The sequence below is a fragment of the Anolis sagrei genome, chromosome 1 (genome assembly GCF_037176765.1).
Source record: "Anolis sagrei isolate rAnoSag1 chromosome 1, rAnoSag1.mat, whole genome shotgun sequence".
In the NCBI taxonomy this organism is placed as follows: domain Eukaryota; kingdom Metazoa; phylum Chordata; class Lepidosauria; order Squamata; family Dactyloidae; genus Anolis; species Anolis sagrei.
The window spans coordinates 243,628,306-243,643,310 of NC_090021.1; the positions used below are offsets into that span (position 1 = coordinate 243,628,306).

The 15,005-nt window shown below is 39.4% G+C and overlaps 1 protein-coding gene across 17 annotated transcripts in view; it reads left to right on the plus strand.

Annotated features, from left to right (window-relative positions):
• BRSK2 (BR serine/threonine kinase 2) overlaps positions 1-12,631 on the plus strand; it is a 477,737-nt gene extending 465,106 nt beyond the window's left edge. For 11 of the 17 annotated variants that reach the window (XM_060768843.2, XM_060768877.2, XM_060768852.2 and 8 more), the window contains one exon: positions 9,536-12,631. In XM_060768843.2, the coding sequence (XP_060624826.2) occupies positions 9,536-9,759 (224 nt within the window). In that variant the 3' untranslated portion in view covers positions 9,760-12,631. The remainder of the gene's footprint in view (positions 1-9,535) is intronic. The other 6 variants (XM_060768868.2, XM_060768912.2, XM_060768991.2 and 3 more) reach the window with 2 other exon arrangements.
• The last annotated feature ends 2,374 nt before the right edge of the window (positions 12,632-15,005 follow it).

The following is a 15,005-nucleotide window of genomic DNA, read 5'->3' on the forward strand; positions in this document are numbered from 1 at the left end:
ATAGAGTTCAGTCTCCAAAACTTATGCTGTAACTTCTATGTGGCCACTTCTACATGGCCATTTGAAATCCAGATTATCTGCTTTGAACTGGATTATGAGGCAATGTAGACCCATATAATCCAGTTCAAATTAGATAATTTGGATTATCTGTTTAGATAAACTGGGTTATATGGCAATGTAGAAGAAACCTGAGTTAGTTTCGTAGGGGTTACAAGATCAAGCTAACATAGCAATGTTTGTGAATTCTGCTCCACACTTTATGAAATAGCTCAGGTGCCTTAGTACTGCACTGGTGTTCTTTTTGGTAAAGAGGAGTTCTGAAGAACTGCTGTTCCTAAATGCTCATATATTTGAGATGAGTGCACATCCATCCACAGTCAATTCCAACAAATCCTTTCATGTGTAGCATAGGGAGGAAAGAGAAAAAGTTTGAGAACTATATCATCCACGTGTTTCCTATCTAATGAATTGTGCATAGTAATAACAGCTCACATTTTATCAGGATGCTGCAGTACACAAAGTCCTGGAACTAAACCCCAATGATTACTGAGAGCCTACTATACTGGCCCTGTAGCCATGAGGTACTTGAGTCAATATATGTCAAGTTTTCATATTGCATTGGGGAGTTTTGCCTCCATTGTACTGGGCTCCTGCGTAATATAGGGAGGAAAGAGAGAACTGTTCCACTTAACTGTAGATTGATATTTTCAGTCCACAGTATAGTAATAACCTTCCCCCAGCAAGCAGGGCAAAATGAGCTGCAGCAGGGACTTGCTGCAATTGCTTGTCACACTGCAGCTCACTAGCAGGAGGAGACTAGACACAACATCCTTTAGCCCCACTCACCAGCACTAAAGAACTCCTTCAGGTGGGGCAGCTGCCAGTATTTTAAGGTGGGTGGCTTCTTTGCAGTCGTGGCAGTGGTCCATGAATTAAATATCAAAATTAATGAGCCCCTTAAGTCTTACTTACAACATCATAAATACTGAACAGAATGCAGCCCAAATCTTTAGGAATTGAAGAGTAGAGCTATTATCGGAAGATAACCCTACATTTACTTTGCAAGCATTACAAGCTAAACAATACAGGGTTTTTTGGTGCATAGTTTCTACATATGTAACAAAAAGGGAATGGTTTTTATTGTAACAACACATAATTTAGGAGGTTTCAGCATGACTAACATTTTCTATATATAAGATTGGGTATCTGCTTGTAAGGCCTCTTCTGTACTGCCATATAATCCAAATTTTCAAAGCAGATAATCCACATTATCTATTTGAACTGGATTATATGAGTCTATACTGTCATATAATCCAGTTCAAAGCAGATAACCTGAATTTTATATGGCTGTGTAGAAGGGGCCTGAATCAGCTGTTGCACAGTAAATCAACTCCTGTGTAAATCCTATTGATTTAATTGGTCTATTCTAGTTGGGGACTAACAATAGGATTCAGGCCAAAGCATGGTAGTAATACAAGCAAACGGAATAACATGTGAGTTCCTTTAAATAGAAATTCCTGAGGCAGGAAGGAAACTCCACAATAACCTCCACCCTTCACATGGGGCTGGGGGGGGGGGGGGCAAAAGGTTATATCCCCATAATATTACCCTGTTATTTGGGAATGTTTCCTGCTCAAATTTGAAATCAGATTACTTAAAAGAAACCATTTTCACTTGCATCCCTTCTGCATTGGGAAGACTGAATGACATGTTTGGTCTGACATGTGTCGTTCAGCTCAAGGTTGTAAAATAATAATTATCCTTAATATCCTCTCTTGCCTCCATCCACATATCCTGATGAAAGTGTCCTAGGGCTCTTCCAGACAGCACCAAAATCCATGCCAAAGCGGGTTTAAGAAATCCACTTTGGTGCAGATTCCCATCCCCACTCCCTTCCCCCAAAACCTGAGCTTTTCCAGAAAGGATGGCTACATACCATCCCAGTAACTACTGGGATGGCATGCAGCCACCCCAAAGGCCCCTCAAAACGATCCTTAAAACTTCAAAAACTTACCCAGCTACCATTAATGTGCTCCTTGCACCTTCCTGGCGTGAATAAATTATGTACCAGGAGACTGGGCAGGGTTGATTCCCCCCCCCCCCCCCATTTTCTGGCAAATCTTTAGAAGGATGCAAGCAGCTGGGTAAGATTTTTTTCTTTTTTCTTTTTAAAAGGGTTGTTTGGGGGGCTGGGCGGAGGGGTTGGACTCCATTCCACCTGGACCTTTGGGTTCCAGGAACCCAAAAGGTTCAGGAAGGCAAATAGGGACTCACATCCAGGTAATTCCAGGTAGTCCAGGAACTACCTGGGGATGAGTCCCCACAAACCCAAAACCCCATTGGACCTGGGCCTTTCAGGAAAACCCAAATCTAATGGGGTATCTAATTAATTTAGAATAACAAAGGTTATTCCAAATTAATTCATTTTAACTGGGGGCATATTTTTGGATGCCCTTGATAAAAACCCAGATAGGTCTCACTTTTAAGGCCTGCCTGGATGGGCCCCCAGTTGGAGGGAAGTGGCCTTGAAGATGATTGCAGTACCCCTTCTCCGCCTTTTCTAGACCCTTTGTAGGCCCCTTTGTTCCAGCTAGGTACTTCCAGGTTTGATCAGATTGGCTGTTTTGGTGTTAAATCCAAGGAGACCTTCCACGATCCCTCTCAGTTGCTTCAGTAATCCACAGCAGATCCAAAACATGCATTTAGACATGCTAAAAGATGAGAAAGCCTTAGTACAGCTAGTGTTTTAAAAAAGAGCAAATCTGGCAAAACTGCATACCATCTCATACACATTACTTAGCATGAAGTATTAGCTAAAACAATAAAACACCTAGGGCCAATCCTAAACCAGATACCATTTTGCATCAGCTAGCTTCACAGAGGCAGAGAGTGTAAGGATCACCAGGCAAAATCAGATACAATGACCATCCAAAATAGTTTTCAATTTCTAAGGAAAACTATGCATTTGACATCTTTGGAACCCATGCAGCAGGGCATGATGGTAATGGGCTTCTCCTATAGTTTCCCCCCAGTAATTAGTATACAGTAGTGAGAGAAATTATGCATCAGAAGGTTGATATGATGTAGCTGACATGGTCTAAGAGCCATTTCAAGACCACTATTTCATGCGTTGTTTAATCCTTCTAAAAGCCTTTTAAGATAGTGACTGTTACTACATTTTGTAGAATAAAATTCCCTAAGCTGATTGTGAACTATCCGAAAGAGAACTTTCTTTAGTCTTTTATCCTCTTAGCTATCTTTTACTTCCCTGACACCTTTATAACTTTGCTTCTTTACGTAATGCTCTTGCAACAACCATCACTTCTGTTTTCTAATTAAAAAAGGCTTAGGGTTGTGACATTCTTCCTGCTTTTTAAGTTTTCTCCTCAACTTATTTCCTTATATATTTCAGTTCAAGAAAAATAATCATGATAGTGTGCTATTTCTATAAACTATCAGTTCTGTACACTATCCATTCAGTGTGCAGTTTACAGACCAGCAATATCAATGATTCATTTGCCTCTGAACATGTTCTGCTATTCCATTGATATTGCTATAAGCTATATTAGATTTATACATTTCTATAGCATTGTTTCGACCCAGTAATATATAGAGGTTTGAATATTGGGCTGTGATTCTGGAGACCTTCATAGAATCTTTCATTTATCTAAGCCTATCAACCAGTACATTAAAGAAAAGGGGATATGCAGGATCTCTATGAATTCTCAAAATTGTCCCTGGAGAATATTGTCTGTTGGTTTGTTTCCAGAAAGATAATTTAATTTCACTTCCCATTCAAGTACGGTAGTGAAGACAAATAAAAGAAATATAAACCACCCCAAACCTTCAGGAATTCTTTCATAATTTGTCACACTGATCAAATTTTGAGCAGAAAATTCTTACTTAAATAAACATAGTAATAATAACAAGTCTTGTCCATGGTTGTTAAAAAAGGGGGTGGGGGGCATAATACTGAGAGTTGTTCAGAATGCATAGAGGAAATCGGGAAGTAACATATCCTATATTAAAGTTAAAATATAATATGACTTTTTGAGATCTCAATGAGAACTAGTGAGATGCTGTGCACTTGTATAAATAGCACTGATAGCTTTGGTTATGTGCTTGCCTTACACATTTTTCTATGAAAACAGCTCTGCATATCCTCCTTGCTTCTCTCTACTGCTTATTCTGCAATTCCTTTTCCAGCAGATCTTGCTGAATACACTGCTCAGCTGCATAATTTGCAAACACTTGCATACATCTGTGCCCTTTTCAGCAGCACCTGTAGCTTTTTCTCACTGCTTTCTCTCACATTTTCTGTTTCCTGATTGCATTTGGCATGTGAAGATATGGAGTCCAAAGCCACGTGGGAGTCCACATTAATCACAGTGAGACATTTAAGGGTGATTTTAGTTTTCTTTCTCAAGAATTGTTTTCATATATCAGGCCTAATTCTCTAGAATGCTGTTTTTGTGGAATTCTTTCATGAGTCTTCTTTATAATATTAATGTTATTGTCTGATTGCTACTAAGACAAAATGAACATGTGGAAGAAAGGTAGCATTTGAGACATGAAAGAGCATGCTAGCAATTTAAGTTTTCTTATTCATATTGCAAACATGATCCAAAGGCAAGTTCCCAATATGAAAATGCATATCTCAAGTATCAGAGTTACATTATTGAATCCTGGGATGAGGCAAACCCAATATTCAACATCATAACCTTCAATATTTCACAGATGAAAACCTGGTAACGTGGTTAAGCAACGTCAAATCAGGATGGCAAAAGTGTTAAATATAGAAGAATAAACAAGCTGGGAGAAGCTGCTGCAGGTTGCTTTCAGAGAAATTGGGACGATCAGCTGAAAATGTGGGACAGTAGAGGATTAATCAGGGACAATTGGGGTGCATGCTATACTTCAAATTTCTCTTTTATGCCCCTTGAACCAGGCAAACAAAAGCCTATAGATGATTATCAACTTTTCTTTCACCACCATAAAGGTGTGATTGAGTTTTATAATACTCATGAGTTCTGAGATTTCAGAAGCCAAATTTTCTTTCAGTCACAATCTCCATATTAGAGTGTAATTCTTGCAATTGATTCATATTGGAGGTAGAACTGGCATGGTCAAAATTCAAATGAGTGAAGCATAATCAATGCCTCAGCTCAAGTTTGGGAGAAAAGAATTTCAGCAGAAGGCATGAGGAACCCACTAGCATGATCCCCATGAGTGTCTAGCCTTGAAGAACTGCACTTCCCTGCCATTCCTGAAAGAAAATAGGTTTTTGTCCCCAAATGCCCTTGTGGGACATGGGAGAAATTTCACTTTGATTGGGGGCTTTCGTGGACCACATGAAGCCCAGGAGATGTATTATTTTAAACAAAAAGTGGGGTGGAGATGTCTCTATTGCTGTCCGCATCTTGTTTCTCCATCCAGGATATGACATGGCCAAAGGTGGGCCTCAATCATGGGGAAATACCCCCCACTCCTAGAGGGCATTTGGAGGGGAAGTATTGTAATGTTTCCTTTTTTAACCATCTGGGCTCCACAGAAATGACCCCGGGAGTTGCATGTGTCCTGTGGGCCACATTTTGCCCACTTTTGCTTAAAGGCAAGTCAGAGATTGACCAGATAGTAATGTAGGTCAGGTTAGTCTCTACTGGGAAGGTATGGAGAGCAAGAGAATGCAAAAGACCAACAGTCAGCACTTTCCCTGCAGGAATAATAAATGTGTGTGCCAAACAAAATTAGATTATTGTCAGGATATGGTAGATTTCCTGGAACCTAGGCCTGAGCAACTTCAGTTTATACAAAGTAGTGACTTGAAAAAAGACTCTTCTGTTCCACTGGATGATTTCAGTGTCTGTTTTGAGACAAATTAGAGACATGATTGTTAACATTGCAGCTAAGCTTTGTGGTTGAAAAACATTAGAGAAATGATAAGAATATAGAAGTCAGAAAGATCCCAATAACTAACACAAGTTATAGCAAATGACCTTAAGGAAAGGGATTGTTGACTGTGAAAAAGAGCAGGAAGGAGTTATACTGAAAGCTGATGACCTCATGGAAGATGAATAGTATCAAAATTATACTCCAGCTGGAAATGGTTCTGATATTATTCTGTTCAGGTCACCACTTGTTTGGAGAGTTGGCTTGCAACTTAGTTTCTTATTACTATAGTCAGAGATGGAATGTGAACATTATGTTTCCCATCATCCCTTTACAGTATCCATGCTGGCTAGGGCTGTTGGCAGTTGGACTTCGACAACTTCCAGAGGACATGTTGTCCGGCTCCTTAGTATTAACTAGTAGGGGTGTGCAAAATGGCAGAAATCTGTTCCATTTTGAATTTTGGGTGTACCCCCCCCCCCCCCCCAATTCCATTTTTGGGAAGATCATGGGCGCTTAGGATCCAGAGTTCCATTTCAAGAAAATTCAATCCATTCAGGCGAATGGAGAAACTAGCGAGGCTTGTCTTTCCGTCATATTGGGATGGGGGGGGGGGGGGGGAATAGGCTGTTGGTGCTGGAGTTCACACACACAAACTGCAAGGAAGGTAGGTACTGGTAAGTTGGTAGGACTGGCACTTCAAGTTTCAAAAGCAAAAAAGGTTTTTTTAAAAATCAAGTGTAGTACTGTTAGCAGAGTAAAATAAAATAAAAGTACTCAAAACGGCCTTTCAACTCACGGCCTCCCCCCCCCCCCCCAAAAAAAAACCTGCATGCTTATCCACACCTCCCTAGCAGAATTTGGAAAATAAAAGTTGGATAAGAAGACAAGATAAGAATGATGTGAAAACCGCTTTGAGTCCCCCTCGGGGTGAGAAAAGCGGTATACAAATACTGTAAATAAATAAAACAAAAAGAATTTATTTAATGTTCAGAAAGCTAGTGCTAGCCCTCTAAATCCTGAGTCACAGGCAGCAGCACTGCACAGGAACAGAAGTAAAACAAGAGAAGTGAACCAAGCTGCATGTTCCCTCCCCAACACGCCACCATGCCATAAAATGAAGGCGCTCTGCATGGGCTATATATAGACCAGCTTGGCAAAAAGCCATGTGATCCACTTTCTTCTTATTGGCTATGGCTAAGCTAACAAAGAAAAAAATGTGTCCAGTTGTTCTTGTCAATCATCATTATGCCCATTCTACTATCATGAAAAAAAAGTCCAAATCAACAAATCCTTCGCAAATTTAGCTGAAAGATTTGGTGGTTCATATTTTGTTCTGGTAAGGCTTAGGCAGGGTTCTTCCTGGTCCATATTTTGGTGGTTCAGCTGCTAATCACCAAAATTATCTGAAATCCGAATTGACCTCTGGAATTTCATATACCCCTACTATCTAGTCATCTCTTCTGAATCTCACTCATTTCAATTAATATATAAATATTTAAGCCATCATCACATTTCTTCATCTGTAGTTTCTAGAGGAGCTGGAAAGGCTTAGTTTTTAGTGAAGTGATACTTTATATAACATTTGTGGATCTACTCTTGCATAAGTATTATGGGCTGCCATTTCACCCTACAGCTTTAGTTGCATGTTTATGAGTATATGCCACATTCCTGGAGATATCTGTTCAGCCATCTCACGGAAGACACCTAGAAGTTTGAGCTACTATTGCATTCTTGTAATCAAATGCAGACAGATAACAGCTCAATCTAATTATAACTTCATTCAAGTTAGGGTATTAAGTACACTAACTTTTCAAAGGACATATCCTGGGGAGAAAAATGTGTCTGTCCTCAAATGGTACATTGTTCAGATTAAGCCAATATTTTGCTAGCTCTCTTATCTGTACTTTTTAAAGTCCTTCAAAGAAGGTGTATCTAGTTGCATCTAATTTTCTTCTAAATAATATACATTGTTCCACTTTGTCCTAAAGAGAACGTTCCCTGAAATTGTCAGATTTTTACCATCTACATTCTTCATGATCTTATTAGGGACTTTTAATAGCAGACAGATATACTTACACAATCAGGTCACAATTGAACAAAGGATGCTTAAATCCACTAAATCAGTAGGCTTAACTCTGACAGATTATGACCTTGGATGTCCTCCCAGAAATTTAGGAAGCAAGATGTATTCATCCTATATTTTAAAAACCCACAACTCTGTTTTGGATGCCTGTTATCCTTGTCAATTTTATAAAGCTGTCATTTTTTACATATGGTGCATATCTTACAGCATGTTTGCAGTAAGTGAGAGGCTTCCTTTGGATCCGACACTACAACATAACATCTAAATCTAGTAATCATATAACACAGGTGTAAATAATCATATCTTTGCCACACTGTGTACCCATTTCTGTATATACATGTGTTGCTACAATAATGCCCAACATTATTTGCCTTTCCCATGTAAGAAATGGATTTATCCTTTACTGCTATAACATGGGATTCTACTATAGGGAAACAGCAATTATAGCACAGTTGTAAATAAACATTGTGCATATCACAGATGAAAATTGTGTACATTTCACAGATGCTGACGGTGGGTGGGTTTTCTTACTTTGTTTTGGCATTTTTCCTAGCATTCTCTCTGAGGCTGAGGTTATAATGCTAAATAATGCTTATAATGCTACTTCAACAACAATTGATAAACTTATTAAAAATTAGTCGCAAGTCCTCACATTTGGAGTAAAGCACTCATACAGAAAATGAGACATGGAGAATAGCATAATTTATATGTGTGTCCTTATGAGTGTGTGTGCATGCTTTTTTATAAGAGCTGAAAACCTCACATTGCTGTAGTTTTCACAAGGAATTCTTCATTAATTCCAAGGAAACACATTTGCAAGTTCATTCCTTTGTGCTTTCAAATCTCATCTCTGAGTTAGGTAGCTAATACACTGCATTTAAAAATGACCATGGATCACTACTCTAAGGCATAGGATTACATGTTTGATTACTCATACTGAAAGGTCTACTCAAATATTGGACTGACTTCTCAGCAAATATTCATAGGATCAGGACATTACATGCTGCTCTTAGTATCTGCTATAACAGATCCAATGGGGTTTCCATAAGTGTTGACTTCACAAGTGCCAGTCACCCAGTAGGTCTAATTCTAGTCATGACTAGCAGTGAGATACAATTACTCTTGAATAGCTCCACTTAGGATACTTTCAGAGGAATTCCATATAGGCCTGGTATTTACACTAAGTGTGCTTTGACATTCATCGGTGTGTCAGCCTGTCTTTCACCACACAGCTACTTTCACAGGCAAATGTTCCACTCTTGCAAGTTGCTTTAACATAGCTGATGCCAACCACCAAACGTGGCATTCTTGTCCCCAGGGATTTCATACGGCTAGGCAGTGCAGTGCTCCCATCCTGATGCTCTTCCTCTTCTGCTCATTGTCTTCATCCTCCACACACCCCCATGCACGTGGCTCTGGACTGCTCATCACGTTCTTCTTGTTTAAAACCCCATTGTTCATTTGTTTGTTGTTCTCTTCTCTCTCTCTCCTCTCTTTTCTCTCTCTCTTTTCTCTTGCTTTCTTTGTTTTCTTTTTGTCTCCTCTGTTTTGTATACCCAGGCAGCCCATTGAGTAACTTCTTTGACGTAATTAAACAACTTTTTTCAGACGAGAAGAACGGGCAGGTGAGCCACCCCCCCGGCACGCCAACCAAGCATAGCGCAAACAGCAAGCGGAGCGAATCCGATACTAATGACAATGGGTCTAGAGGAGACACTAAGTACCCTGCTGGCAAAGAGAAGGCAAAGATGGTCTCGTCACTCGGCCTACAAGACCAACCTTAAATGCTTTTTTAAAAAACAAAAAAACAGATTAAATAACAAAAAAAATACAAAGCCAACCCTAAATGAATGGGTATTCTTTAGTAAGCTAGCCTCTAAAATAGATGATGTATATATATTGCTACAACAGTACAAAACTGTCTATAGACAACTTTTGTAAGAAGGAATGACTGTATATATATATATACATATATAGATATAGATAAAACACACACATACACATATATATTTATATGATATAATATTTATCTCTGAAGCAAAACACAAAAGCAACGAGAAAAGAAAAAAAGGTAGCACAGATGACAAACCCAGTTTGACAAATCTTGGGTTGCTTTTTTCATCTCCCAGTTCTTTTCACTTGCTTCCCTCCCTCCTGATCCTCCCTTCCTATTTTGTTCTTGTTTCGTTCTCTCTGAGTTTCTGACCACCACCACTTGTTTCCACTCTGCTACCAGGAATTATCCCGAAAAGTTAACATGTCAGCCAGCAGCTTCACCTTCTGTGCTCTGCGATTGCTTGTTCACGGAAGGCTACTGATGTAAGACTGTCCACGGACTGGTTCTGTTTGGGGACTCCCAGCCTTCCCTCTCTCACTGCAGGAAATGAGTCTCCTCCCTTCCACTTGCCCTCAACACACACTTTTCTTTTGGTGCTCTGCGCTGGAGAACTGCTCAGTCACAATTTTTCACAGTTGGAGTTACTGGAGTGGCATCATTGCCCATCCTCAACAGGGCGAATCCAGACTACGGTGGCTGGGAGGGGGGAATATTCTGACATATTCAGGCAGTGTTCTCATTCGACATTAAGAAGTCCCACCCCACCCCGAGGAAACTTGTCCTCAATTTTCTTTTGTTTTCCTGTCTCTTTTCTCCACTCCCCTTCAACTCTATTTTTTAAAATTGTATTTGTGTTTTTATAATCCTAAAACTTCTTTTTTTCAACCTGCTGAAGGGGCAGGACACAAACTTAGGGAAAACTACAAGATGAAAGTCAATTAAATATGAACACTGAAACTTAGGGGAAAGGCACCTTTTGGCAGTGAGGAGGAGGTATGAGAATCCACCTGTTTGAGGACAATCTCTTCTGCTGCTACTCGCTGTTGCCACCGCTGCTGCTGCCACCACCGCTGTTCCTCCTCCTGTCTGCAATTCCCTCCCTTCTTCCCTTAGTTCCTTCCTTCCACACCGGGATTTCCTTCCGCCAGATGACTTCTCTGCTGCATCATGCATTTGGATGCAACTATTGTGTTCTTAGTGCTGCATTGATATATCAGTATTATGATTATTATTATTTGCTGGGTTTATTTATGTATTTATTTATTGTTTTATTTATTCATTTCGGGCGTGTGTGTATGTGTGTTTTTAATGCAAAAGAAGAACATGGAACGAGAGTCCTTTCCCCCCTCTCCTGTGTGTGTCAGTGTGTGTGCAACTATTTGATACTTCATTCATTGGAGCAAGCTACGGAGGAGATAGCACTATGGGCGAGTTAAACACAAAGCTACTGTAAACTTTTAAAAGTATTGCAAGATATTTTTATAAACTTTTTTTTCAAAAAGGGAGGGTGGGATGGAACTTTCAAGTGTGTGTTTTAAGTTATTAGGTCTCTTATTATTTATAATGCATATATAAATATATATATATTTAAAAAAATAAACTATTAGATACCTTCTGCTTTCATTACAGTGTAGAGGTGACACTGATTATTATTTATTTGTGGAAGGTGGGAAGAATGATGGCAAGACCACTAAATCCGCTCCTGTCACCAGTATTTCAATATTTTCCCCCTGTGTTTTTCTCCTTTCTTTTCCTCTCTCCAATGTACCTGAATTCGGCCCACATTCAAAGATTTTCAAAATCATGATCATGTGTCAGAGACAAATAACAGCTGGAGAAATTCTCCTTTACCGATATGTTTTAAAATGTAGATTTAGTATTAATGTTCAATTCCCTTATGACCTTCAATTGCTGTTTGTTTGTTCCTATGAGTGTATGTTATTCTGCAAGACTTTTTAATGATAGTATTAGATTCCTCTCTCGTGCTTTTATTTTTTTATTTCTGGACTTTTCTTTCCACTCTCCTTTTTTTGTCTTGGTTGGTTGGTTGGTTGGTTGGTTGGTTGGTTGGTTGGTTATTTATTTATTTATTTATTTATTTATTTATTTATTTATGTGGTATGTCTTGCACCTGTTCATTTTTTAATTGTACATAGGTTTGAAGAAGAAGAAAAAAATCTTTTTTTAAAAGAGAGACAAACACGGGAGGGTGCTTTTTGTTTGTTTTTCCTGGTCTGGGAAAAAAAACCCTTTTCTCTTGTATTGCTGGGTGCATGTCGGACACTGGGAGGGTGATGGCTGGGGAACGAGGGAGGTGAGGATGCCAGCAAATTGGGGGCAGTTTTAATTGCATGATATTGCTGTAAATTAGTCTCTTTTGCTTTTGTTGTCTTCTCTGCCTCCACTGTCTCCTTCCCTCTCCCTGAGCTTCCCTTCTGCCACCCTCAGCCTTTCCCCCTTTTTTCTCTTCCCTTGTGTATAGATTTTGATGCTTCTGTTACATTGTACCTCTACAAAAGGCTGGGATTTCAATATAGAATTATACTATTACTTCTAATAATAATAATAATACAGCAAAACCCACATGGTACAAGCAGGAAAGGAATTACTTACACAAGACATAAGAATAAATGAAAGCAATACCTCTTGTTATCCTTCCTATTTTGTACTTTGAAGACACAAATACATATGCACACACGCAGACACAAACTGACATTGTTTAACAGTTCAAATGGACAAAGAAGAACCTTCTGATGTATACCTTGTTAAATAACTGTGAGCAACTTTAGTTCAAAAACAATAAATTCATTCAGAAAAGATTCTGGTTGTTTTTTGTGTCTTGTTTTATGTCCCAGATTGATGAGCAGAATCTCTTTCATCAAGGTAAAGCTCAGGTGAGTAAAATCATACTAAGCCAAGGGTTTAACTTTGTGAAGCATTGAAGAAGGGGAATTCTTAACAGCAGCACAAGGCTGGTTACATTTGAGATTTTTTTGTGGTTCTTAAGACATATTACATGGGTTGGCAGCACCCAAAAGTGAGGCCCTGCTAGAAATATCATACTTGTGGCTCGGAAGATCGATATGCTATTTCTAGTGCAATTGGACTGGTTCAAAAACGATCACAGTATCGAGTGTTTCAAAATGATGGACCCAGTTTCAAAGCAGTGACAATGTGTTACAATTGCACAAATAATTCCAAATGGCTTAATGAATTATCAAGTTTACTAACAACCATGAGCCAGAAACAAGGCTAAACAAAATAACCCCACAAGTTGAGAATATCACATTAGACGTTATGCTGCCGTGTCACCAACTTGCAAATGATTGAGACTAGGGGCTGTTTGTATGCTGGGAGAGACATCAAGCAGCAATAATTTGAAATTCTTATGCGCCACACTTTCAAGTGGTAAGGATTCTATTCACGGGCAGTTGGTGTTTCACGAGATATAGTTATTTCAAATTGGGTCCACCTTTTTGAACACCCTGTACATTTAGTTCAGACATACCTTTTCAACTTCAGGGTTGAATTTGGGAGGGGGGTACGAGGGATTGAATTTATAACAGAAGGAAGTTCCAGATGGCCTGATTGTCAAGCATCTGATCTCATGAACTTCTCCAACCCAGCTGCATTTCCAGAGCACCTTTGCATTTACTTAGCATTTCTTTTTTTAAAAAAAAAATTGCCATGGGGAAGCATTTTGTACATTGATTGTGAACGGGCATTTGATTTGCTGGTGTGTTCATTCATCATGCAAATTGCAAAACCAGGAGGGAGCTGAGCTCACATTACAATCCCAGAACTTGCTGAGAGTCCTCATTTTATTTTACATGTGTTTAACCTTAAAGTGGAGAATAAGGTCAAGGCAAAGGGAGTTTGCTAAGGGTTTGAGTGGAGTTCAAAGTTACTTTGTAAACTAGTGCTTCTGGAGGTATACATTTTATGAGTTCATGTGAATCAAATTCATTTATGCTACTAATTTCAAGAAATTCTAGGTAGGTTAATAATGGCCAAGGAGGTCCTGTTCCATGGGCAATGGTTGGTGATGGGTTATAGGCTGGCATCACTGTAGGGCACCAGGTTGCTTACACCTGCAGAGAATCATACATCTTCACTTGTCTCACTCTTGCATTTATTTATTTTTACTTCATGTCAAAAGCATTGCATAAGTAACCAAGTTTCACACTGATAAAATAGAGGGAGTACAAGCGGCTAAATAATTTTAGAACAAAAATGGGCAGCAGCAACCGCATTATCTGTAGCTTTAAAGACCTCTTTCACTGCGCATGAGGCAAGGCATTGTGGGCAAGCATACAGATGCTGAGTTGTTTGTTCTGTTCCAAAATGGCATAAGTATTATTATTATTATTATTATTATTATTATTATTATTAATGCCAGCTAGCTTATAGAGTTATCAACAGATGTAGGTTTGAGACATTCTGTGATTAGTTGTTGTGGGTTTTTTCGGGCTATATGGCCATGTTCTAGAGGCATTTCTCCTGACGTTTCGCCTGCATCTATGGCAGGCTTCCTCAGAGGTCTGCTGGAGCTGGGGAAAAAGGGGTTTATATATCTGTGGACTGACAAGGGTGAGACAAAAGGCTTTTGTAAGTTGGGCTAGGTGTGAATCTTTTCAACTGACCACCTTGATTAGCATACAATGGGCTGACTGTGCCTGGAGCAAACTCTTAATGAAAGGTGCTTAGAAGTCCCTGCCTGTTTTTCTCTCTGCTGTTTTAATTTTAGAATTTTTTAATACTGGTAGCCAGATTTTGTTCATTTTCATGGTTTCTTCCTTTCTGTTGAAATTGTCCACATGTTTTTGGATTTCAATGGCTTCTCTGTGTAGTCTGACATGGTGGTTGTGAGAGTGGTCCAGCATTTTTGTGTTCTCAAATAAAATGCTGTGTCCAGGTTGGTTCATCAGGTGCTCTGCTATGGCTGATTTCTCTGGTTGAAGTAGTCTGCAGTGCCTTTCATGTTCCTTGATGCGTGTCTGGGCGCTGCGTTTGGTGGTCCCTATGTAGACTTGTCCACAGCTGCATGGTATACGGTAGACTCCTGCAGAGGTGAGAGGATCCCTCTTGTCCTTTGCTGAACGTAGCATTTGTTGGATTTTCTTGGTGGGTTTGTAGATTGTTTGTATGTTGTGTTTCCTCATCAGCTTTCCTATGCGATCAGTGGTTCCCTTG